Source organism: Colossoma macropomum, unplaced genomic scaffold (genome assembly GCF_904425465.1).
Source record: "Colossoma macropomum unplaced genomic scaffold, Colossoma_macropomum, whole genome shotgun sequence".
In the NCBI taxonomy this organism is placed as follows: Eukaryota; Metazoa; Chordata; class Actinopteri; order Characiformes; family Serrasalmidae; genus Colossoma; species Colossoma macropomum.
In genome coordinates, this window is record NW_023494807.1 from 16,654,263 (window position 1) to 16,681,305 (window position 27,043).

A 27,043-nucleotide genomic window follows, 5' to 3' on the forward strand; every position below is an offset into this window, starting at 1 on the left:
GAGCAGGAGGCGAACCTCTCTGTTCATCCAGGGCTTCTGATTAGGGAATGTTTTTACTATTTTGCGAGTTGTCACTCTGTCCACACAGCAGTTGATATGTTCCAGGACAGAGTTGGTGTAGATGAGAATGTTGACATGAGAGTCTGTGGTGGCCTGGAGTGCCAAAACACTATAGTCTGTGAGCTGGAATTCGTGCTGAAAACATGAGTCAGCCCCTTCCATCCAGATCTTGACAGATCTTGTGAGTTTCACACGTTTGATAACTGAAGTGTGTACTTGGGGAGCAGGAACAAAGAGAGGTGATCGGACTGTCCCAGATAAGAGAGGGATGTGGATTTGTAGTTAACCACACTGGTGTAAACGTGATCCAAAGTTTTTTTGTCTTCTTGTGGTGCAGAAAACATTCTGGTGAAACTTTGAAAGTCAGGATCTCAAATTGCAGTGAAAAAGCCCCCAGTGACAAAGGCTCTGTCCAGGTGCACAGTTTGCAGTTTGCTACAACTACACAAAAATCTTTCATATGCACATTAGCATTACTGTCTGGGGGCACATGCAGCAGGAACAAAGCTGGTAAATTACTGTGGAAGATACAAGGGTCTGCACTTAATAAATAGGAGCTTTGAACGAAACAACTTTACCTGAAACTATATGTAGAGGCTGTGTTTCATGTATAAATCTTAGGCTTTATCTGTGCACGAGGGTCTATTCAAACATATAATGCGAGCAACCAAAGAAGATTTCTAAAAGCCAAGCAAAATAATCCCAACAAGACAGAAAACTCCACATGAGCTCCTTGGATGTCATTACTGCTGTCGCTGTGCTACAGAGACTGCTGCTGAAACAGAGAGGCGAGAAGCAAAACTATGACTTGTATTTTACTTAGCTGTACAGAAGTGCTTTCCTGCTCACTTTTCTCTACTGCGCAACTCCACGGTAACTAATGCAGCATAGCTAGTTAATGCACTTCTTTTCCAACCAGCCAGATATTAAGGATTTAGGGTACACTGCACTCACCTACACCAACAACTACTTTATTCTAAGTAGGTTACTCAGTATGGTCTTGGACTCAGTGGTTTTGGTGAGTACTGAAAAATATGTACTTGACTTGAACTTTACTTGATCTGAAAAAAATAAATAAATAAATAAATAAAAATATAATAATAATAATAATAATAATAAATATATACATACTAATGTAACCCTTATGACACAGCCACAGGGAACAGCTCTCTGGAGGCAGACAGATAATCTTGGCTAAAGCAGAAGTGGCACTACACCTCAATGTTTGCAAGTCATGCCACGCGCCTTGGAGACTGGAACTGGGTTGAAGAATGCAGCAACAGACCACAAACTTCTAAGGAAGCGTGTGCAGCTTCTGCTCTAAAACCTTTGTGGTGCCACCATCCAATATGGTCAGAAACTTTCACACATTTGGGAACTGAAGATTATTACGCTGAGTGGAACAGAAAATAAAAAACAATGGTTTTAAAAGAAGATACAACAAAAATCCAAACCAGACAGAGGGGACTAATCGAAGATCTTTGGTCCCAAAATCAGGGCACTATAAAAGGATTTCTCGGACTGGTCATTTGTTAGTTGTACAATTGTTCAGGGAAAAAGAAAAACAAACAAATAAACAAACAAAAAAACAAAAACACACCAGGTATATTTCTCCTGAAAGCAGGTGAGCTTCATAAACGGTTAATTTATACTTCATTAAAAAAAAAGAATGGAAATGTATTTGCCTAGAGATGCACATAATGGATTTATTTAACTGTAGCTTGGAGAGGCGGAGACGCAGAAGTATAACTCTGCCTTAAGGCCTCCTAACCTACCTGTTCAAAGTGCTTGAGGCCCTCGTCTTCATCCGTGTCAGGTGGCATGGCTGTAGTCTGGCCAACAGGAGTGATGATGCTCTTAAAGGAGATAGCAGCAGGCACCACCACAGGCCCTTCCACAGGCTTGGGCGGCTGGGGCTGGGGGACTACAGGCTGTGGGGGCAACACTGAGGGGGACGAGGTTTGAAGATCTGAAACATTTAAATAAATAAATAAGAAAATAACATTCCTGTTATTTTAATACAGCACAGACTGAGCATGACGCTTATTCAGAACTATCTTCAGACATGCATCTTTAAACAACATGAATATAAACTACAGCAGAACACAGAATCATGTAAATAGCCTACAAAAAGCAAAGCCTATACCCAGACTAATTCAAAAAAAAATGTGCATGCGTGTATATATATACACACATATACACACATATTATATATATATATATATATATATATATATATATATATATATATATATATATATATATATATATATATATATACACACACACACACACACAAACACTTTTTTTTTGAATTAGTCTGGGCTCAGTATATTGAGTATATGAACCCCTTGTGGTACATACTTGACAAAGCGTTTACATAAAAAGTACTGAATTTACTGCAAAAGTGTACAAACACTAATTCTCTATATCATCTCACAATATGTACACAAACTTTTAAGAGATATGGACAGGTAGCCATCACAACAGTTCCCTCTTTCAGCCTTTACAAACTGATCACGATTTATTTGTGCAATGTCAATAAATTCATTTAAACATGTATAACTGATAAGATCTTGTACACCAAGAGTAATTTTTAGGACAGCAGAAGTGCAACATTATATTTCATTTTTTTGGCCTTCTTTGGTTTGATTTATCCAAACACATGACAGCGACATGAATTCTCCTGACCAAAGACTGATGTCTTTGCTGTTGGCGTAGCGAACCAAGCTGACTGATCACCTGTGTTACAGAAACTAGAATTTTCTGACAAACATCAGAAAGAATTCTTCATCAGAAGCGCAGAGTTCTGCATCCAGGAGCTAAATGTTTTAAGTCAAAACCTTTTACAGACATCTGAGCTGTGCATAAAAGCATTTAAAGTTCAAGCTCCTACATGAGGAGGTGAAAATCTCCTTTGCTTTTCTGAAATGTAAAGTAGCTTACATGGCGTATTTTGCCTGTTTTGTGAAGAGCAAAAGATAATTTTTTTTTATACATTCTCCACATGTTCAGGGTTTTAACATACAGAAAGCCATTTAATTTAGGAAGTACAATTAGTTCTTACCTGTAAGTGTGTTGAGGGTATTGGCGGTGTGTGGTATGGGGATGGCATCCACAACGCAGTTAGGGAGGGGTGTGTGTAGTGGAGCTGTAGTGGCTCTGATTTCGGGCGCCAGCACTCTCTCTGTCGGTCTCTCGGGTTCTTCTGCTCTCTCAGGTTGGCTGGAAGGCAGGGATACTGTTGCAGCTGCTTCTGGAACAGTGACCGTCGCCGGTATGTGAGCAGCAGGCAGAGAGGCCTCTTCCAATTTAGCCCCATCTGGACACAAATCAGTCATGCTCTTTACCAGCACAGTGAAAGCAATGCTTCACAGATTTTAACTGATGTTCAGGGGCAAATGTGTTATCCAAATAAGCCTAATTTTTCTCGTTATTACCACAAGTATTCTACGAAAAGCTTAAATGCAATAAAACAAAACTAGTTCAGCAATACAGCCTAAACAGATTTATACATATGCCACGTTTATTCCCCCCTACTAGCACTGAAATGAGTCAACTGAGCAAAAATATCTGAGTGGGTTTTCCACCATCTCTTACCCTCGTGTCTGGCAGTCTGGTGCTTGCCCTCAGACTCTTTGGTATGCTCTGCTTCGCTGTCGTCCTTCTCTGAACGCTCTTCGCACTCCTCCAGTGGACGGAACTCTAGCTCCGCCTCTTCCAGAATTGGCTCCTTAGGAGCTTTCTGATTGGATAACGAACAAAAAAATAAAATATTTTAAAACTATATTGCAGTTGCTTGAATAAACGGAAAGCATACATTTCAAAACAGATAAGGAAGCCAGAAGGCTAATTTCTGCACAAACACTAAGCGAGAAAAAGATTTCTTCTGTCAGATAAAGTGTCACACATAAAAAGCCATTTAAGAGACAATTTCCATTAATTTGAGTATTGCTTATTGACTGAATGCCAACAAAGACAAAAATTGGGCCTCATCCATGAAAGCTTTGTAAATACATGAGCAACCTGCACGTGAAATGGACCTTCACAAACATTTTCCACCACATTCACATACTCTGCAGTAGTAATAGTAGCAGTAGTAGTAGAATGTATAAATGTTGATGCCAACAATTTGCAAATTTTGCAAAGTGTTTACCATTAGCATAGTACTATGATCCATGCCCATAAAGTGACCAACACAAGGAAAATATCAGACTCCCTGACAAAGCCATGTAAGACAATAAACCTGCACAGAAGTTGTTCAAGAAAATAAATTATTAGAAACCTATTTAACAATATATGAATATTCAAAATTTTTTTATGAGTAGGGTATTTAAAATAAATAAATAAATAAATCAACAATTTTGCCGGGAGAAACAAGTTTACTTAGTCATGTTAGAAATAAACCATTCAAAACCTTATTCAAATAAAATGTAGTGTATTTTTTTATATTTGTAATTTGCAATGAATTATGCACCATTTAAAAAAAAAAAAACTCCCAGGTAACTCCTCCTGCAGCTAATGCCGCAGTCAAGAGGAAATGGCCTCTGTGGGTTTGGCAGGTCTTGTTCCATGCAATGCTGTAGAGGATACAGCAGGCCAGTTTTATTCAAACCTTCCCAGGCCTGTACACTGCCTGCGAGTTGTTAGAGTTGTTATGTGTATTTAAACTACACACGAACAAGAGCAGTTGTATTTGTTTAACTACAAAAACTTTTTTTTTGAGTTTTATGAGGTCTGTTTACATCATAATATTTGTGATCACATTTCTAAATTCAATCCATGCATCATATGAACTAAAGTGACAGGAGACTGCAAATCCACTTGCTGCTCCTCTCCACAACTCACCTTAAGAGACAGGAAGGCTCCTGAAGAGTCGAAGGTACCCGTCTCCTCCTCTGCATCCTCCAGACACCACTCTGGCAGACTGTCCCTCTCATCCTCTATGCTGCCACTGCCCGAGCGGGCTCTCCGGTAGACCCCACCTCGCTCCTCCTCCCCCCGCGAGTCAAACGGAAAGCGGCGTCGCTGATCCGGGTGTTCCCGCCACCCAGCTGAACGCGGCACATCTACGAGAGAGAGTGAGCAAAAGAGAGAAAGCGAGAGTGTCAATCAGTATCAATTCTGTCAGTCATTAGCTTGATTAGACACAACTGAGTCAACAGATAGGAAACAACGTATAAATGCAATAACACACTATGAATGTGCTATTTCAATCATGGCCACACTTCTGGTTGTGCAGAACCACATCACTGCAATGAAACTGCAAAATGTGGGTAAAAATATTAAACTACAATTAGAAGCAGCACAGCATGGTTGCAGTATACCTTACAATACATTAAAAACATACTCATAAAACAAATGTGACAGTGCCATGCAATATTTTGACCAGAAATATTTTGTTGGATAATTTTTTTTGGATTATGTGACATAATTCACCAAAACAGACACAATCTGCAGAAACGTGTGAGACTAGTTAGGATGCTTACAGCACACAATTAAAATGCTTTAAATAGGCTTTAAATTCCAGAAAAAAATATAAAAGAAAGAAAACAGACATGCAGCTGTAACCATGAACTCCAAACATTAGCATCTATAGGATCCGTATTACAAATACAGCTACACAATCAAACGGTGCGCATGATATTATGGGACTGTGACGATGTGAGTGGCTCTCAACTTCTCCATGTGTCTCACACCATCACTGAACATCATTCCCCAATATAACGCACACGCTTCTAAAAGAGAATACAGTATAAACGTTTTCCAAAATTAAAATAATAATTAAAAACCTTAACACCAGGGAAAAATGTGTTTAAGGAACACAAGAGCGTTCCTTTAATTATATCAATATGTACTCAGATATGCATGTTTTGACAGCTGTGCTTAAACAGGGCTGTCAATCATTAACTTAATGGCACAAAACTGAGCCAACTCAATGCATAAACTCACTTCTCTCCCTTCACTTAGCGCCATTCAAATGCACCAACACTCCAAGCCTTATCGGCTTGTGTAACAGAAATAAGACATATCAGGGAAGAGATAGCGAGTATGGAGAACAGAGGAGTAGAACAGAGGGAGGGCACCATGCAACTGGAGGGGCGGGATGTGGGAGAGATATCAGGGTCCATACCTGGACTTGGGTTACACCATCGTTCATTATCCCTTCGGGACCCCGCCAGCCGCCAGCCACCCCCCTCTTCATCCTCACCATTCTGTTCATCTCGAGACATCCGCCAATTCTCGCTTTCAGAGCGTGCAAAGTCATGCTTCCGCACCAAACCCCCTGGACCACCGTCCTCATAGTTACCCCGTACTGTGAGAGAAGGAAAGAAATAAAAAGGGTAGGTGGAGACAAGGAGACGGACAAAGAGGGAGTGTGTGTGGACGAGACAGAACATGTAGTGTTTAGTGCTCCACATGTGAACAAGTCATACTAAACTATGGGAAGGTGCAATATTGAATAATCTATGGCTAGTTTCTCAAACTCCGATAAAACCTTACTAAACAAGACTTTTAACTGAAGCACTATTAGCATTGCAATTTAGTTCAAGACTAGGTTCAATCCATGTATAAGAAACTAGCTCCTAAACTTTGATAGAGCTGGTCTTGGGGTGAGATGCTAGCGAGCTGGAGAAATACTTACTGTGATTCAGCTGAAAGTGGGCTGGAGCTCCATCTAAAAAATGAAGAATTTAAAAACAATCATCAATTCACATACCTGGAGACACTCCTATCTATTTTTAACACTTAAGTTAGTAGAGGATGGTGTAAGAGTTGCAATTCTTCATCAGGTATGATTTTTGTCATACAGATTACACCAGTCTGCCACAAATAAGCACAAAGAAGAAGAAATATGAACAGGGCAAACCACGCTAATGTTAACTCATTGGCCTAACAGCTAAGCCTGGGACGTTGGTCACATTTCAAACGAAAATGAAAACGCAGCAGACCGTCAATTACTTCCTGCTGTCTAGTCCACTGCATTTGAAGTAGTCCACTTTGTTTTTAAGACAGTGGACGTAAATGAATTCCCAGTCTTTTAGGGTCATCCTTAGCCTAACATGGACACCAAAGAGCTTCTGTTTTATCTTGTACCACCTAAAAGTAGCTGACTGACTTGATCAGCTACATCAGACAACATTCTCAGGGTTTGTGTGTGTAACAAGCTGTAGACCAGCTTGAAATGATAGTGTGAATAACTGTACAATTTTCCAAATTCCAGCCGTGCACGTATGACACAAATACATACAAAGCTCAAGCTGCCCTTTTATTTAAATGTCCTGCTCCACAATAAATGGTGCAGCAATTACATTCAGCCGCCTGTACAGGTGCCAGAATAAAATTGCTGCACCATTCAAAGTGGAATGGAAAATTTAACATAAAGCTAGCAAATAGGCCACTTTCAGCCTTGAACAACTAAAGACGTGAAACAACATTCAATATTCCAAAATAATAAGCCACAGTTAATCTACAAAAAACAGCTTTTGATTAAAAAAAAATAAATAAAAATTGATTGGGGGGAAAACTAAATAAATACATACATATACCATGATGTATACATAAACCATCAGAAATTTAAATTAAACTGTGATATCAATTTTCATACCATCCACTACTAATGTAATTAAGTACTTGGGGCAAAAATTTGTTACCTGGATCTTTTCGACTTGGCTTTTCAAACCTTCTGTCTCCCCTGGATAGAAGACAAGGAAAAGAACACAGACTGCATCAGGGTAACTTAACACAGCTGACTAAATGGGTATGGCTCAAAACACAAATTATTACATAAAGACATTTCTTGCTGGCTCGGTAAATATTTTGTTTCAGTATGCCAGCAAATACCATGCTAAACATGAAAATAATCTATTACTATGACCTTAAATTTTAATATCTCAAATTTATATCTATTTAAAGAGTGCCAAATTTCAATAAGCATTATAAACGTCACTGTGGTACAGTCATAACTAGCTTCATTCCTGGAGTTTCTTCATATTATTTATGGGTCCTACAGCACATTCACAGCTCTTCCAGTTAACTGCAATGCTAGAGGACTTCTCTACCCTCTCTATGAGAACAGGTGTCACCATCACTACCTACAGTACATACAGCAAACTTTGGGCAGGAAAAAATGCTAATGGCCAATCGTTTCTCATGTATGGCTTGATATGTCATCGTTTATTCAAAAAACCTTTACCATCACCCTTTTTGCATTTTACGTATTCGTATCTAACTTCTCCACCCCGTCCAAGCGTAAAACTCATTTGGCAATATTTGGGCATTTTTCTGCACATTTTCAAAATTCGCAAAAAAATAGTAGATGGAAAACATGCTATTTTTGCATCCTATTGTCTACAGTTAGATGAACAGGAAGGAGCTGATCCTAGATTGGCAGTTCACATGTTTGGTAAGTGTGAGCACTTATCTTGTTAATTACACTGTTAGATGAATGGAAGAGAACTGCTCCTAGATCAGCAGCCCTAACTGAGGTGTTCAGTAAGTCTAAGCACTGTTACTAGATCAGTTTTCATGTCCCAGTTATTACAACTGGATGAACAGAGGCACTTGCACATAGATCAGCAGTTCTGACAATGACTTGTTTGTTTGCGTGTGGGGTACCTTTCCTCCCAGCTCTGAGAGCGATGCATCTCCCTCCCCCCTCGGCCAAATCCGCCCTCCACGTCATCAAAACTTCTTTGGTAAAACCCTCCTTCTCCCCTGCCTCGTCCTGCATTGAAAATCACATACACACATGCAATTACAGACACATGGTGCCCATATAAGTTTGTTATCTGTGCAGCATCGGAAATGCATACAAACATTAAATGTTTAAAAGAGATGGTCTCATTCAACTCAAAATACACAATGGTTTCATTGGTTTCTGCTGACTCTGAACAGCTTTGTCTATGCAACTAGAAAAAAAAAAACTTCAAAGACTTTCTCTCCCTTTTTTCTATTTTTCTCAGACTAGGGGGGGAAAGTGGAAGTGTGGTTGAGGGTATGCACCTCGCCCGCGTGAGGAACTTCGACCTCGGGTTGCCCCTGCCACCACGCCCCCTCCTCGCCCAGTCAGACGCAGCACTGCCGCACTGTTTACAGACATGGAGAAATTCCTCTGTGGAAAGACACAAACATGTTTCTGAGCAGTTAAAACCAACATCCTTCTCCAAATATATCACCATATCGCAGACTCGAATTATATTCAAGCTAGCATTAATAAAGTGAACTTTCTGAGTACTGCTACTCTATGCCAAAAGACTGTCGCACACACCTGACATAGCTTGTTTTGATTGGCCTGTTGTGCTCTGTTCTATTTGCCTCAAAACATTAAACTGTATTGTAAACATTAACCAGACGTAAACAACATTTCCAAAAAAAGAGTACTTCCTATTTATTCAGTATTTAAAACTGTTTCACAACAAGCTGAAGCAGCAAGCAAACTACAAACACTGTATTCAAAGCTCTTTATCTATCAATACTGCTGAAGGTAAATATTAGTACTGTTGCGTCACACCAGTGGAGATATTCTGGGATAGACAACACACAGTGTTACAGTATGCCGGTGAGAGCTCCTCACTGTTGTACGTCACAAAGAAATTAACTGTGATTGTAAATTCTTAAGCTGCTACAGAAGTGAAACAAACTCCGTTACTCATGTGCGTCATGCTACAATGACTTACATGTGACAAGCATGTTCAGCATGTGCGCATGAATAATGAATAATGCCAGAAGTGCAACTAGGCTTTGCAGGCATACATTAGAGGAATTACATCCAGAACATAATGAGCTTTTTCACGTTTGCAATAAAGTTCCTTGAATGAGAGCATGAATGCAGCACAAGTATTGCGCTGCATAGTGTGTGGCAGTGAGTAACTGCCTGATCTTACCTGTTCCTCCTCTGTAAATGGGACAAGGGCCAGTGGCAGTAAGGGCTCCTCTTGTAAAATAGGCAGAAACTCCTTGTCATGTAGATCTATTGGAATCTACAGCACAGAAACAAAACAGCACAGTAAAACTTAATATAACATCAGAGAAATACATTTAATATCAACGTCTACAATCAATCACTTTATTATCTTTAACTTCAAATTTTGCATTGTTAATACTTAAATAGCCACTGTAACGTAGGAATGTCCTATATAATATTTAGTTAGGCAAAGCAATACTCAGAACATCACCAAAACATATACAATAACAGCTCTAACCAAGCAGTGCTCTCTACCTTGTTATCCTTTACATAAAGTGCTAGCATCTCTTCTCTCCCATAGCGATAGTCTGCAAGTTTATACTTTGGCATTGCAGGTGATAGAGGAGGAGAAGCTACACTGCTGCTCCCCCCTCCACCAGACAAAGCACGGAGCCTGAGAGGAGAGAGAGAGACAAAGAGAGACGAGGGAGAAAAAAGCAAGGAGAGAGACATAAAAATGGCATCAGTGAAATCAGTTCAATTCCCTCCTCAGTGAGAAGTTTATAATCAGCATCTGTAAATGTTACACAAAGCATTCTACCAAAAACACTAATTTATATTATAATGCTTACCATTCTGGTCCAAAGTTAAGTGTCTGGGTTTCTGCCATTTTTCCTAGAAAGTCTGAAAGAAGGGATAATATTTCAAAACAAAATGCAAAACAGTTAGATGGACAAAGCATTTGTATTTGATTGGTGATTGATTATTCATGGGTTTTGTTTTTACTTTTAATAAAAGTTTTTATAAATGTTTTTACATTTTATTAAGCAGGACACACAGATTAGTAAGCCAGTGGGAGCCGATGTCTGCATGTCAGTAATCCCCCTTACTCACTACCAAGCAACAGCTGCAATTAACCTGCTACTTCAGCCAGATGTTCTGTGTTTGAAAGGGTTAAGTGAGCATGGGTCTTACATAATAGAGAACATCCTAAAATGACTAATTGACTATAACGACCAATATGGATGAAAAAACCTGTAAACCAGAAGTGTCCAGTCTTTTCCGCAAAGGGCACGTATGGCTTTTTGTTCCAAACAAGCAGGGCGACACCTGATTCCACTCATTAAATCAGTTGGTCTCAGTCTTCAAACTCAAAATCCGCTTTGCTAGAATGCAAACCTTCAGCCACACCGGCTCCTCCCCTGCTCTAAACTAACAGAACGGCTTTACATTAGACTGTTTATGCTTTGCAAAACAAGAATGAAAATACTGTAGCAAGATCTACAGTGTGAGTTCATGTAATATTTAGTTTTTCTGATACTTAAGTTTGAACTGAAGTAAAACACCACTAGCGCCACATTTTACATGCCAGCAAAAACTGACTACAATGTTTTTTATTTAATGTCTCATACATTGCCAAAAATCTAATTCAGTGAGAATAATTATGCTCTACTAATTATACTCTCTAATAATTATACTCTTTTAATAAAATGTGCAGTGTTCTTGCTGGTGATGCCTACTATTTGCTCAATAATGCATACTGTGATGTAATTCATCATGACAGCAATAAAATATTGGCATACTGCCCACCCCTATTTTAACTGCACATATCCAAAACAGATGGTATGACTAAATCTAGGAGTACAAGCAGTTTTTGGATAACCTGACAAGAAACCTTAGTTTAAAATCTTTTTTATACACTAAAATAATCACAGCATCTGTTGCAGTGTGTCCCAATATAATCTTTAACCGTATGGCACTAAAATTACATGCAGTTTTAACGTATTTAAGAACTATCAATGTGCTAGAGACGTTTTTCACGGGTTAAAGACAGGTCAAAGGACAGCTGTCATTACTGGCCTGTACATGCATTTATGCATGACTGCACTGCTCACCTTTTTTGATGCCACACTAAAGAGATAACATGAAATTACTTAGCCATCAATTTAAACTACACTGGCATTACCAGACAAAGTCCATACTTACTGAAACAAACTATAAACTTTAAACTAGTATTCATGTCTTTCTAAATTACAGACATGGAGCTATTAGACTAAAACATCATAGTGCTGTTAACATCACAGTTCGCACCCATGACTTGCACAGCAAGCCATCAATTCTGGGAATTATATAAACATGTTATAACATGCAAAACACGCCAACATTCAATCTCGTTGATAAAATCTACAGAAACTTATCCTGGTACAGAATAAATCATGCTTAAGGTAGGCTGTAGTTCAAACTAAAGAACCAGCTACAATGGCAGACAGTGCTGTGAGATATACTCTCCAAAAAGTACATTTTTATACATTTAGTGTGTGGCAGGAGTGACACAGTGATACTTTGTAGGCTACCTTATATTATACAGCTTTGCTTTTTAAAAACCTCCAGACATTCTGATAACGCTAATATCAAAATTTATAAAAACAGAAGTTGGTCAAGGATAATTTTTTATAAACCTTCAGAACAAAAATTTTCATGATCTCAGGGGCACTGACGTCATATTTCAGTTCCGTCTAAAAGGGTGACCCCAATGCCTCCCTCATCTCCGCGCAGCCTACACCGATGTAGAAGCCAGAGCTATTTTAAGGACTCTCCCAATTAGGAAGAGCGTTCTCAGACATCTGTATTGAACACAGGGGCTTCAATTGCTTACTTCACTGTATCACCATGCAGAGACACAAGGCTGGTCTGACAGTAAGGTGTGGGAACATGGAGTTCCATCAGCTTTACCTGACTGACAAGGCAGTCTGGAATGATAGCCTGCTCTACATAGTGTTACTCTACACATGCACAGAATTAAACCTCGACTTCACGTATTAAATTATCAGGACACATCGTTATGAAGCTGTTCAATTTTGATTAGAAATCCTAAAGAGTTTAGGTGAAGTTTACTGACTTACCTACTGGGTTGTAAACCACGTGTACTACTTGTGCTTTGTTAATTGCGTGCCATTACCATGAACCTCTCTAAACCGAGTTATTTTATGAGAAAGCTGAAACAAAGCTAGATTTACGACGCAAACGTCATTGCCTTGAGGTACTCGCAGAGATGGTGCAAAGTAATTAGCCACAATACTTTAGCTGGTATTTCCACTTCAGCTACTGTTAGCTCCAAGCTAACAACTCCCACGCTAAAGAAACTCCTAACCGATGCTTGTCACTAACGTCCACCTTGGTCTCTATGTTGAGCCATACCAGTCGAGCAGCTAAAGTAAATAAACTAACTGAAAACTAAAGCAGCTGTTACCACAGTAGCAGGTGAGACGGGCTATATGCTTTTAGTTGTTTCTGTCTTGGTCTCGCCAGCTGGCCCAGGACTGCACAAACTCGTCTGCTAGCTAGCTACTTGCTATCGACCGTCTTTACGAAGCGGTTGGTCTTAAATAGCGACACACAAATCAGCAAACTGTGATTTAAACAATACAGCATTATAATTCACAAAGTACCGGCATCACTGACGTGTAGTCACGGGCATAACATTTACTCAAATACATTCTCACTTGTTTACTGACAAGACAGCGTTGGCTACACATAAATCTTTAGCTAACATACTTTGACGGACTGGCAGTTGTCAGGCAGTAGCCAGCTTGCTGGCTAACAGACTAGCTAGCTCGAGAAGCTAACACCATTGACTTAAATAAACCTCCACTACACTGCCGTTTCATCAGCTGACTTAACTACCAACACACGCTACGTAACATGACTAATGTGTCACGCAAATACTAATATGGCTAAGTGAGGTTTATAGCTAATTTGGTACCCCAGGTCCACGAAGATGTACGGTTGAAGCTACACGGGCCGAATTCATCTACAGTGGCTAACGTTGACGCTACTTGTTGAAATACAACCAAGGTGTCAGAGCAAAAGCTGAATTCCAAATAAACCCACAGGCAGTTAACGTTAGCTAGCTAACTTATCTGAACACGGAGGTGATCAAGTTAACTGGTCAGCGTGTCATGCTACATTAGCCTGAGTAGTAAAGTTAGGTTAAATGGGTGCTGTGATGACTTTTTGCCAGCTAACTTATACGCTATGCTAACTACTGCAGGAAGGTAGCCCATCTATTTTGGATGGCAAGCAGACAGCAAGTTTGTCTGTGACCATTCTTCGTTACAGCGTAACAGAGAGGGATGTCAAACGAAGAAAACTGGCGCAGATGTGAACGGAGTGTGAAGTACACCCGGCAATACTGAAGAAGAGGGCTGACACGAGTTAACCCCTCGGTGCGGCCTACTAATGTGGGGCTTATGCTCACGCCGCTACTAAACGTTAGCTGCAGGCTGTTTGACTCGGTCCCCCACCCCGCCTCTCTCTAAGCCCGACGCGGAAGCCTCGTCTACTCGAGGCCGAAGCTTCACGGCCAGGCAACCATGCGGCTAAACACCTCGGCTAAACGATCTAAATCCTCGGAGACTGGGGGCTCTATGTCACTCAGAATCGACGTATTACCAGTTAAGCTTTATTTTACAGCAAAACCGTTCCCATCGTCCTCGCTGTCTTACCTCTGCTTTAAACTGACAGCGCTGAGTTTGTATGCGAAGTTGTCTCTCTTTTCGTATCCACAAGATGGCTGAAAAAGCGTCACATGACAACCCATGGCCTGAAAAAAATACCCGGATGCGCGAGAACAGGCTGACTACAGCTGTTCGCCTCCAAACCGCCGCGTGTTTTTAAACACAGAGTCAGATCTTCATTTAGACCGGTGGGAATGCGAAAAGTAAGCGGTCTAAGAAAGTAATGACATTGCGTTCTCTCGCAATGATTTTGACTCCCCTTGCAAATGCAGTGGATTTTGCATGGAGATGCAAAACGTGTGCGAATGAAGAAAACGCTATTGCGAAGGAAGGCAAAAATGATTGTAAGAGAATTCAAACATTTAGCAAGGGAACACATTTTTTCTTTACTTTTTCTTTTTTTGACACAATGACACTTTAGGGGCTCCGTACAATAAGGTAGAATTCGGCAGGGTAACAGATTTTAGCAAACCCAAGTGCAGAGTAAACTTACTCTCTGGATTGGGATTCTTGTTCCAGGCCAGTTTTGGGGCTTCTTAGTGTTACTGTATAGAATATGCTTTCTGAGGGGCGATGGAGCGGATTACCTAGACCAGGGGTGTCAAACTCAACCAGTGAAAGGGCCATATTAAAAAAATCTAATCAAATCTGTGGGCTGGAGAAAAAAAAATGTTTTTCTTTCATTTTTAATTAATGTTGTGTTACAACCCGAAGAGGCCATTGTTTATTCAAAATATGCAAAAACTTCAACGGTAAAATACAGACACTTGTAGTAGACCTTGAAATATTACATGGACACTTGAATTATTCAAAATTTAAATACCCCCAAGAGCTCAGTCAGTTTAAACCTACCTATTTACTTGAACTAGACACCTGGCATCCTTTCTTTGCTGCAAGTTCATTAAGACGTGGGCTCAATTTCTGAGCTGCTGAGCTTACGTTAAGTGTTTATGTTGGTTGAACTGCAGCTGAAATGCATTTTGGTGATGTGACTGGTTTGGAATTGCGCAGAATTATGTAGAATTGAGGCGAAACCGCTGTCCCACACACTGTTGTTGGGGTAGGAGGGTCAAAGCGTACATTACGTTGCAGTGCATGCTGGGGACTGTAGTGCAGCACATTGTAAAGCGGGCTAATATTAATAGAAAATTAAAATACTTTGGCGGGCCGGATCTGGCCCGCGGGCCTTGTGTTTGACACATGGGAGCTGGACTGAAATAAGGCCATAAAATGAATCAATGCCCAGAGGAGCCCTGCAGGACAACAGCACTGTGCAGTTTAAAGACTCCAACTAAGAGGAACCACATTCTATATTTTCTACTCTAGTTTCTATACAATTTTTTCTACATTAATGTTTTCATTTAAAGTTTACTTTTGTGCGGTTTTATTTTATCAAAAAAGTAATTAATTTTTAGATGACTCCTCTGTAGTTCAAGAATTAACTTATTTTTGTCGCTCTGCTTTTAAGATTGATATGTGATTTATTTAAATAACCTTTGTACTGATTGGCAGTCTTGTATTATGACTATTGTATAATATAATATAAATACAAAATCACGAAGGGTATTATAAAACAATATAGTTAAAAATAGAACAAAAATTAATAAATGGATACATAACATTAGTGACAAAAAGGATTTATAGTACAGTGATGATAAATAACAGATAATAAAATAAACATAAAATCACAGTAATAAAATAAACATAAAATCACAGTAATAAAATTAAACATAAGTTGTGTAGTGATAAAAGAAAAAAATAATGTGTTCAAGGTTGTGATGTCACAAACATGATTTCAAAACTTGTAGTTAGTTATTATTCATGGACTGGGGAGCAAACAGTACATTTTGAAATTCTGCAGTGTTTACATGTAGTACATTGAACTTTAATTATAAAAAAGCAAAGGAAATTTGGTTTTCCATGATATGGCCCCTTTAATTGAACCTTCTCACTTATTTACCAGTTGCATTTTAATGCACGACAGTTTTTTGAACAGGTTACGGCAATAATTTGATTCAAGAGTTTATACGCACAGCAAAAACTTGATAACAGTAGACCAGTGAAGATCTCTCTGGATATTTTAATGTCTGTACAGAACCTTTATTTGTTTTATTGACCTTATGTGCACACATGTACATCTTCTTCTACACTTATGATGAGATGATGATACTGCCTACATTCCCAGACTAATCAAATTTTGTGGGGGCAGAACTGGAGGTTTGCTGGTGTGCTGATTTTGATTAAGAACTTACCCACATTAAAAACGCAGATAAGGTTGTTTACATGGATTTTTGCATCAGAGGCATGTTAACTTCAAAGTGTAAGCATGCATGCGATAAAGGGCTGTGGTCCTTTCAGCATAACATTGCAGATCTCTTGCCTAGACCATGAAAAATGCTTCTTTGTTTTTCAGTGTACAGAAATCTAGAAGCTTCCTTTCATTAAGAACCCAGCTGTCTCTATTGCCTTGTGTCTGAAATTGTATCTGTTACCCCACCTGAAGTGAAATTAAATAAAAATATATTAAATTAAAAAAACATTTATTAAAAGGTGCCAACGTAGACTACATTAAATGAGAATTCAACCAATGTTTTCCCACAGAAATTTATACATTTAACCATTGAACCATAATTCAATCATTAGGATGTAAACAAAGTCTTTCAGGGTGGATTGATGAGAAACGTAAATAATGGTAAATTTGAACAAAATATCTTTGGGAACTACTTTGCCTTACAACACCCTGCATGTACCCCTCTGCCCTGAATGCATTTAAAAAATACATTTTAGGCCAAAGGCTTATCTCAAAAATATCATAAAACAATGTCTCAGACATCGGGCAGCATATTTGTAACCATTTCTAGTAACAACTTTCTGTGATGTAGTTCTCAAAGGCACTAAGGACTTCATGAACATATTGCTGAATCAGGTCAGCCAGCCCTGTTGTCACATATTAACAGGCTAACATAATCTGATAACTGACTGCAGAGCCCTCTCACCATTAAAAAAGTAAACTGAGATTTTATCTTTTTCTCATGGCTCTGTGAAAACATACAGTGCATTCTGTATACTCATTGTGTACCTATGTGTATCTCTCGTACAGGAAATTGTACCTTTCTCCTATTTATGATCAACTTCCCCATACTCAAAGTTTGGGGAACAGTCTCACTAAAATGACCTGCATTTCTAAATACAGCGAGACCTAGTAGCCTCATGCAAAACAATGGCTGCTAGTTTTTAGCAGAGCTGTACTCTTGAACAATATTGGCAATTTGATTCCTAAGGAAAATCCCCCCAAAAAGTTTTCTTTGGGTACTAAGCCAGTGAGACAGTGCCTTGCATGTAGCTCTCTGTCCTGCATGTGTTTTAAAAACATTTTAGGCCAAAATCATATCGTAAAACAATGTTCCAGGTATTCATAACCATTCCATGTAATAATGCTCTGTGAGGAAGCTTGTATGGGCAAAACTATCATAATACAGAACTTCACTCTTGTCCCATATTCACCGTTTGTCACATAAGGTAGGAGTTGCAAATGGTTATGTAGACTGCAGCTGACTAGGCCTGTGCACTGCAATGTAAGGTTTACTGCTAACCACAATTAATAGTCCGCCAATTAAACTCACATTCAGATTAATTGCGGTTATGTTTGGAAAGGCTGCTACCATGTTATTAAGAGTAACGCAGTAAGTGAGTAGAAAGAAAAAGTTCCTAAATTTTAGTAAAAGACAAATAAACGTTATATATTAGGCTAGATAGAGGCTAGGCTATGTGCTTGTTCCTCTAGACTGAATGACGTCCTTGCAGACATAGGTTTCTCATAGCAAGGATGTGGTTACAAAGTTTAAAAGAAGAAGTGTTTTCATCTGACACCACAGTCTGCATTCAAGCCAGTGAGAGAGACGCTAACATCGGAGTACCTTCACCTTGGTAAGTGGAAACAACTGTACTCATAAAATATACTGTAAAAGGATCTGAAACTGAATAAAAAAAAACATAGTGACAGACAATAGGCATATTTTCAGATCTGTCAGTTTGGACGTGCGTGTTTAGATTTTATCGAGTCAGTCGTAGTTTCTGTTTTGATTTTGTTTATTTTTTCCAAAACTTTCAAACACTTTCAAAAGTGTGAAATCTATATATATACACTGTGAAAATGTTTGTATTTGTTGTTACAAATAACTTGATCAAACTTACAGAGCACCAAGGTGGAATGTAAAATACAAACTTCACTTCAATGCATTTCCAAAAAAGTCAATTATCAGGTTCCAGTTTTTAAATAAATGGAAGAATTTGCAGGATTGAATTTGAACATTTTAATGCAATGGATTTGCCCCAGTACACTGGAACAGTTTTGAAGCAGGAACTAATTTTTCCTACCACAAAGAAATATGTAAACAACTATGTAAAGACAGGAAAGGGAGATGAAAAGATGATGAAATGCAACAAATGGATTACACCTATGCAGGAAGGCTTTTACAGAATAGAAACAGAGATAATGCTTCTTTCCAGCAGAAAGGTGGGGGCGGCAAACTTCAAAAGCGCTACGAGGTCAAAACGAAGCTGTCCTGAATCATTACATGAGACACATTTGTCACCGTAACTCTCACTGTTTCTAAAGCAGATTTCCAGAAGTCTCTTTGCTGAAAAGTAGGACATCCTGAAGCTACCTGTAACGTAACTGCAATAACATGTTTGTGTAATTCCAGTAACCTCCAGATTCTCTAAACATTTGATCAGTTCTTTGAATTGGAATTCATTTTAAATGCATAGTGAGAAAATACTACAGCTAGTACATGTAGGTAAAACGTTTCTGAAGGGCAATGTCCATAAGGCCTTCAAACCTATAAACACATAAACACATTTATAAAAGCTTATTCCACCAAACACCAGTTGTCATAACACCAGCTGTTACAAAATGACATCAAAGTGGACAAAAGCTGCCTGACGATTGATGCTTGTTACAATAAGCATTTATAAAAGTTTATGTATTTATGTCAGTTGTCATGAAAGGCAAATGTAGGGGTCATGTAGCCTTACATATGCTACCTTTTGGTAACATGTTATCCATAATTGTAATGAAATGCAGTGTGTAGCATTTGAGAAAGTTTCCTCTCTTGTACACGTAAGAATACGTAACAAAACAAAGTTAATAAGAATGATGAAAAAGTAAGAGTTAGGTCTACATATTGATATCTATTATTATGCGTATACGTAAAGATTTCCCACAAACATCGATGTCGTTGCGATGTTGTTGTTCATGCTATTTTTAAAGTGTGTAATTCGTTAGGGCTGGTTCCAAGTGCCTTGTGAGAAATGAAGCCACAAGCCATGTGTGTGAGAAGAGGAAGGCAGCGTTTCGAAAGCATGACTCTTTGAGTCGTTAATCAGCTTATGCTTATGCAAGAATAACATTCGAGCAACTGATTTTAAAGGAGAACGTATTTTAACGCAGCAAACTCATGCATATCTTAGGATCTGGTTCAGCTTCTGCAGATTCTGGGTTCTCTATTCAGCTCAGGTCTGTTCAGTTTTGAAGGCTGTGTGTGATTTAAATCTGAGAAAGCAAGGTGTGCTGACAGCAGTGGTAAATTTTGTGGTGGCTTACATTCCCCCTCCCCCCTCCCTCTGCCTGATGTTTATGTGCATGAAGGAAAGGATATTCGGTAATCATTTTCACATGATCGCAGATCACACTTGTCATTACTGCAACTTTTATGTACGCACTCACAAGCACTAAATTAAACAAGCTGAATTAATTTCTACAGAACAAAATTTGGTTTAGAAATGAAAATTCTGTTTAAAATAATTACATAAAAACTGAAATAGAGGCATACAATAAAAATATTTCTGTAATAGAAAAAATGTAACATACACATATGTATACATGTATATATACAGATGTATATATATACATATATATATATATATACATTATATATAAATATATATATTCACATATAGAGAAATGTAGAGAAATAAAGATATTTACATATAATATAAGCAAGAATAAATGATCAAATAGTAGATGAAAATCAACAAAAAGAATAAGCACAAAGAAATGTTTATTGTAATAGAATCAAAATAAAATATTTACATTACACACAGATTTTGCTTTTAAAAATAATAGCAATATCAAAATCCGATGTTCTTGAAATCTATGCTTATTATTCTGTTCTTAATCTTAAGACTTATTATTGTATAACTACCACAAATTACTAACTACTATTAAAGGAACTGCTCTGAAAAATGTCAGTTATGCAATTATGCAAGAAGGAACTGAAGTGTGTAGATTTAATGGGTCATTCATCATCATTTGACTTTTACAGAGCTCAGACATGGTTATACCCAAGATAAGTCATCAACAAAAGAGAGATACAATAAATCTATTTATATGTAAGATATAATAACTGTAAGTGTAATTGTTTAGCTTCTGATATATAATGTATTTTTATGATTTATTCATAAAACACTGCTGGTGATGTTATATTATAACATGTTCCAAGAAAATATAAAAACTAACGGAGAATCCAGACTTTAAATAATAATTATGATTCAAAATAATGAATTTGTTATATAAGCATGAAATTATTTTCTTTGGCAAATGTTTGGCACTGTAAAACCAAACTATATCATAGCTGCATTCTACTGAAAATCATTCCTGTCTCAGAACAGACTTAATCTTTGTCAAGGGAAGCGGCCACTGAGGACCTGAATAGTGATTTAAATGTTTATGCTTTTACACTGAATGTAATTGCTTTATATAAACTATTTTAAAGTAATTAAATGTTAATAAGGTGTTTTTTTACTATACATTACTAAATTTGGACCACTGTCACAAAGCAGCCTTAAATAAATTGAAAAGAAACAAGTATTCAGACACTTTTGTTTTTATTATTTAATATTCCTCCACCACACATATCCACTTCAAATTTACACATTATATCTTTTGACTTTGTACCCCAAGGTATATATTCATAAACATAAAGAAATATATGTTTAAAAAACAAAACTGATGTTTGGAAAAAAGTATCCAAACATCACAAATTAGTAACTCTAATACTTTGCTGTCTTTAGTTCCCCAAGGCTATGAGCCCCTCTGGTGGAATTTCAAAAGCTTCCATACATTTTCAATAGGATTCAAGTCAAGAGGTTGGCTCGGCCATCCAAGCACCTTCACTTTCTTTTTTAGAAACCAGTCTTAAGTTATGCTGGTTGTGTGCTTTGAGGTCATTGTCCCGGTACTGTCTGCAGAGTCAGCCCCATATAGTGATGCTCCCACCCTCCATACTTCCCTGTGGCTATGGTGCTGTTGGGATCACACATGTAAACCTTCTTTTTTCAGTTTTATTTTTGGCTCATCTGATCAGAGTATAATGCTTTCGCATTTTAGACACGCAACTCTTTGCTTCTTTTTTAGCAGAGGAGTCTTGCTTTCTCCCAACCAGTCTTTCAAAATGACATCAGGCGCAACTTTTTTGCAGCAGCATTAAAAACAAGAGCTTGATTTATTTCTTTATAATGTAGCATTTACTTATGCATTTTTTATGTAGTGTCTAAATACATGTTTCCAATCACTATATTTCTAAGCATGAAACCCTTGCTCAAGTAAACCGTGTAATAAATTACAGCTGTACCATCTTTCTCAGAAATTACAAAACTTTTGTTATTAGTTTATCACACCACCCTGGTCTGATAGCTGTAGAAATATACTCCCAAGCTAAATGGTAATGCAGCTACGCTGTCAGACTCATTGCGCTTTACAATCATAAAAACCTGCTGGTCTACGCATATGCGTACGTGAGTAGGCGCAAGTGTGAGCAAATTAGACAGACGGGGTCGCTGACTGACAATAAGTGTTGTTAAAGGAATACTCCAGTGTTTTTCAACGTCATCTGCTACATCTGTAGATTGCTGTCGATTAACATAGAAAATAATTTTGACACCTTTTCCCCGTACTTGGTAAAAGAACAGAAAACCTGTTGACTCAAAACACACTTACAGTAGACGCCAACAGCCTGGTGTTTTCCTTGGTATGGGGAAATTACTGTCCGTGAAAACTGACCATATGCTTGAGATAAAGCACTGAAAAACACTGTATTGTAAAGCACTGTATTCAGTGAATTGCTCTCAAAGAAAAAAGATTTCTAACAAGCAGATGAATTTCATGCTTACTTCCCCCAGAACATCACCAGAGTCACCATGAATGCCAACTGTGTGTTTAATGATACTGAGAATATCATGAAGTCACTGGAGATGGCCATCTATGTGCCCATCTTTGTCTTCGGCCTTGTCCTGAACATCATCGCACTTGCGGTGTTCTGCACCTTGCTCAAGAAATGGACAGAGTCCTCCATCTACATGACCAACCTAGCTCTGATGGACCTGCTTTTGTTGCTCCAGCTCCCCTTCAAAATGCATGCAAGGGACAACAAGTGGTCCTCTGACAAGACGACGTTCTGCTCCTTCTTGGAAAGCCTGTACTTCATGGGCATGTACGGGAGTATTTACACCATAACATGCATCTCCATCGACCGCTACATCGGCATATGCCACCCTTTCAGCTTCAGAGGGCTGCGGTCCACAAAGATCGCTCGGAATGTGTGCATCACCATCTGGTTGGTTGTGGTGTTAGCGACCCTGCCCGTCTACACCTTCCATGAGAAAGCAAAAACCGAGTTCCGCTGCTTCCATGGCTTTTCCGACAAGGGTTGGCACACGGCACTCATTGCCTGCTTGGAGGTGTTTGGGTTTTTGCTTCCCACTCTCGTGTTGGTGACTTGCTCAGCACTGAGCGTCCGTGCGTTAAAGGAATCCAACACCAGCAGTTTAGAGAAGCAGGCTGGAATACGAATCATCTACAGCAGCCTTTGCGCCTTCCTGGTGCCCTTCACCCCAAGCCATGTAGCCATCTTCCTGCAGTACCTGGTGCGCAGTGGCAGAATCTCAGACTGCGAGGCCATGAAGAGTATTGCCCTGTTTGTGCAGTTGACCATATGCCTGTCCAATGTCACCAGCTGCCTGGATGCCATCTGCTATTACTTCGTAGCCAAAGAGGTGCGCGCCAGCAAGAGAGTGATCAGGCAGTCCATCAGCAGAATCAGAAGCAGCAGTGCCTCAGAAGTGTAAGAAAGAAACATTTTTTGGTTCTCGTATGAGTAACCACAGCAGGCTCTCAGGCGCTTCTCACGCGATGGGAGCGTGCCGAGCTCAAGAGAAACTTTAGAGATGAATGGTCAAAAGCTGACTGTGCTTGAGTGCAGACTCATTATTTATAGAGCCTTTTTTATTCTACATTGTCCATCAAAAGTTTCCTTTTTGTATGGCCACCCTAAAATGTTGAAGTAGATGTCAGATAAGACATAAAGGTTTCAGTTTATTATTAAGTGTGGCCTCTAAGTTGACGTCAGCTTAGGAAGGTTTTGATAACGTGCTTTTTTATGTACACTGCTTGTCAAAAGTTTGCAGACACCTTACCTTCTTATGGAATTTGGAATTTCTTGCTGCTACATTTCAGTTAAGTAAAAACAATATCTGCAAATGGTTTGTTAACATAAAATAGTTGTGTGCTAATGCTTTGGGTATATTTTCATGTGCTTTCTTGGTAGTTTAAACACTACTCATAAGTGCTGACATCACAGTAAGTCTTTAAAATGTGTGAGACACGTCAGGTTAAATACTGTGAGAAATACTGTCACAAATAGTGAAACATTATATTGTTTTAACCACAATATAACTGGTTAACCTTTAATATGCTACATTACTACAAACCAAAAAACATGCTCATCTGTTAAAAAAACAAAACAAAAAAACAAAAACATTTGGAAAACACAGATGTTCCCAAACCTTTGACAAGCAGTGAATATACTGTGAATAGTCTATATCCAGCAAATGTGTTCAGCAAATGAGCTACTTCCCAGTTAAAACTGAAATGTGTTCAGATGTAGTAGCATTGCTATCTGTTTCCATTAGGTGGGCGAAAGAGTGGGCCCAGGCAGCACGCCTGCTGTTTCACTCTGCCTCAGGGAGCAAGTTTCTGTTTGTACAAACTTTTTCACAGCGTTTCATGGTGTGTGAGAAATGTGATAAAAGTGTTGGTAGCATGTATTTAAAATTAAAATAGCTAGTTGCTACTGTATCTTCAACATGAAGTAACTTTAAAAGTATTTGCCTTTTTATGTATTTTTTATATTTTGGTAACATGGCATTAAGGGGGTGGAGTGATAAATGAAAATGCTTTCGGTTCAAGTTTTGGACTAAGTTTTCATTGTAGAATTACCACTTGCACATATTATAAATACAAAGAAATGTGATTTTGATAAAACCTGAAAAAGGGTTGTAGTAATTCACAGATTAAAAGGACTTACTTGTCTTTTTGTATTGTATTCTGCATGTGTTTTTCTTTTGATTTTTCACGATAGCACTTTACAATTATATTTACTTATTTAGGTATAAAGTCATATGCAAAAGTTTAAACACCCCTCATCAAATTATTTTTTATATATGTTTTTTTTTATTTTCTAAGTGAAAACACACTTATAAAATGTGTCATATCTTTTGCCACATGTAGTTTTTTTTTTATTTGTTAAAGTCAGCAAATAATCAGTATTTGTGCATTAAAATGTGCAGATGTGTGTTCTCTGTAGATGTGCTAACTTATTTTCACTTGAAAAATCAACAAAACAATAACAACAATTTGATCGGGGTGCCCAAACTTTTGCATACGACTGCATGTTTGATTGCCCACATAGCTCCCGATGCATACTTTAAACTAGTTTAAGGCTGGGTTAAAATGTTAATTTCATTTAGTCAAACACAATCTGCCTCAGGCATGTAGAAATACTTATCTAAACCTAAATGTTGTAGATTTTTAAATTTAATTTAAATTTATTTTAAATTTTGGGGCTGACAAATTTTTGGTAATTGAACATCAAAAGGAAAGTCAACAAAACAATAATCTGAGTCCAACATTCTGTTACATAAACATATCCTCTGATGTTCAGGGAGCTTAAAATTTTAAATCAGCCATATTACATATTTTTCAGGCTAAAACAACAAATATCACAGTTTATTAATCACAACATTTTCAACAGGAGTATCGCTAGGATTCAAACTCACCACCTACTGATGCAGTTGGAAGCAGTCAGCAGTTGCACCACTCATGAAATTTCATAAAGTCATGAAAGTACTGAAAGAACGAAAGTCATTAAAATCTGTAAAAATGTGGTTCAGGAGGAACGTTATTATTTCGTTTTGGACACAAAAATCATGAGTTTGAATCACTGAGACGCCACGGGTGAGAGAAAGAGTCTGAGTCTGTGGGTGAGAATTAGCAATAAACAAATTAGTGGGAGTGGGAAACAGTTGAAGCAATTTCAATTTGTAATGAGCACATTTACTGTCTTTCTGAGTAAGCTCAAACTGTATTGTTTACCTGAGACATAGTACTAAAAAATGTGCGTTAGAAGAGCTTCTGACAAAACGTGAGAAAAGTTGAGAGCAAAAAAGCTTTGCACCTGGTTGCCCTCAAATTTTAAGCTGATCTAACTTTTATTTTTTTTAAGTATGAAGTGTTGACACACTGCAATGAAGAACAGCTTTTGCATTAGACTTTTGTGAGACAGTCTCGTGGTTACTGGTGACGATTTGCGGTGACTGCAAAACAGATTCCAGACCTGAAGCAATAACGGTGTGATGATGACTAATAAAGCCCTAGTCTTAGCACTAAAAAAATAACGGGGAACCCCACTGACAATGTAATCCATTTCAAGAATATTTAATCAAGTGTAGAATCTCAGTCCATAATGTTTAGGTTTTTAAGTCTGTTAAACTTAAAATGATGCCTTTTTTTGCTTGCTTCCAATGACAATGTAATGTTGTGCTGCAGGCATGAATCTGAAAAACAAAAAAACAAACAGGTAAACAAATATGGCTAAACAGATGAGTACAATGCCAGTACATCATGCATTAAACAACAGAAACACGTAAACCAATGCACACTGTGGTAAAGGGAGTGTGGTGCAGCTCATGCATGCAGTGCAAATAGAGTTCATCAAGATGAGAAAAGGTGTGAGAATAACAAAGGTCATCAAAGGACAGTAGAGCGAACATCACTATAAACAGGCTTTTAATAAGATGAATTCCTTCCTGTGGTGATTTCTGGAAAGTGGATGGAGCTACTGTGTCACAATATGCTGAAATTCAACAGGATACATATTGAGGAGAGGACTTGCTAGATGTTATGGGTGAACAATGCTCGGTTTCCTTTTTCTGTTTTCTTTTTTCCTTTTTTTTTTGTTGAAATGTCTGTTTCTGGTGCATTTTCACAGTGAATTATATATTTACCCTTTTCACAGTAGCCATAATGCAGTTTGCACCTAGTTTGCAGGAAGTCCTTTAGTTGAACTTAGTTGCATTTTTTTTATCAATATGTAATTATGTATACATTTCAAATGTGTATGATTTACAAAACATAGACCAGCTATGTTTGACTTTAATCTTTTTTAATCTAAAAATACTAACAATACTGTTTGTTCTAAGCTTCATTTTACATCTTATATAT

At 38.2% G+C, this 27,043-nt stretch overlaps 2 protein-coding genes across 5 annotated transcripts in view; one reads left to right on the forward strand and one right to left on the reverse strand.

Moving 5' to 3' along the window:
• gigyf2 (GRB10 interacting GYF protein 2) overlaps positions 1-14,580 on the reverse strand; it is a 32,723-nt gene extending 18,143 nt beyond the window's left edge. For 2 of the 4 annotated variants that reach the window (XM_036555904.1, XM_036555903.1), the window contains exons 1-13: positions 14,473-14,580; positions 10,600-10,651; positions 10,283-10,421; positions 9,948-10,043; positions 9,067-9,175; positions 8,680-8,788; positions 7,716-7,756; positions 6,707-6,739; positions 6,194-6,376; positions 4,909-5,129; positions 3,661-3,805; positions 3,128-3,382; positions 1,836-2,029 (exon numbers count right to left, since the gene is read on the reverse strand). In XM_036555904.1, the coding sequence (XP_036411797.1) occupies positions 1,836-2,029; positions 3,128-3,382; positions 3,661-3,805; positions 4,909-5,129; positions 6,194-6,376; positions 6,707-6,739; positions 7,716-7,756; positions 8,680-8,788; positions 9,067-9,175; positions 9,948-10,043; positions 10,283-10,421; positions 10,600-10,637 (1,563 nt within the window). In that variant the 5' untranslated portion in view covers positions 10,638-10,651; positions 14,473-14,580. The remainder of the gene's footprint in view (positions 1-1,835; positions 2,030-3,127; positions 3,383-3,660; positions 3,806-4,908; positions 5,130-6,193; positions 6,377-6,706; positions 6,740-7,715; positions 7,757-8,679; positions 8,789-9,066; positions 9,176-9,947; positions 10,044-10,282; positions 10,422-10,599; positions 10,652-14,472) is intronic. The other 2 variants (XM_036555906.1, XM_036555905.1) reach the window with 2 other exon arrangements.
• Positions 14,581-18,352: 3,772 nt separating this feature from the next.
• LOC118797481 (G-protein coupled receptor 55) lies at positions 18,353-23,756 on the forward strand. Its single transcript, XM_036556855.1, has 2 exons — positions 18,353-18,411; positions 22,666-23,756. The coding sequence occupies exon 2, from the start codon at positions 22,684-22,686 to the stop codon at positions 23,608-23,610; it is 927 nt and encodes a 308-aa protein (XP_036412748.1). The 5' UTR covers positions 18,353-18,411; positions 22,666-22,683; the 3' UTR covers positions 23,611-23,756.
• The last annotated feature ends 3,287 nt before the right edge of the window (positions 23,757-27,043 follow it).

What these genes read in the sequence shown, in the direction of transcription:
- LOC118797481 (XM_036556855.1), top strand. Translation starts at nt 22,684, where the DNA reads ATGAATGCCAACTGTGTGTTTAATGATACTGAGAATATCATGAAGTCA.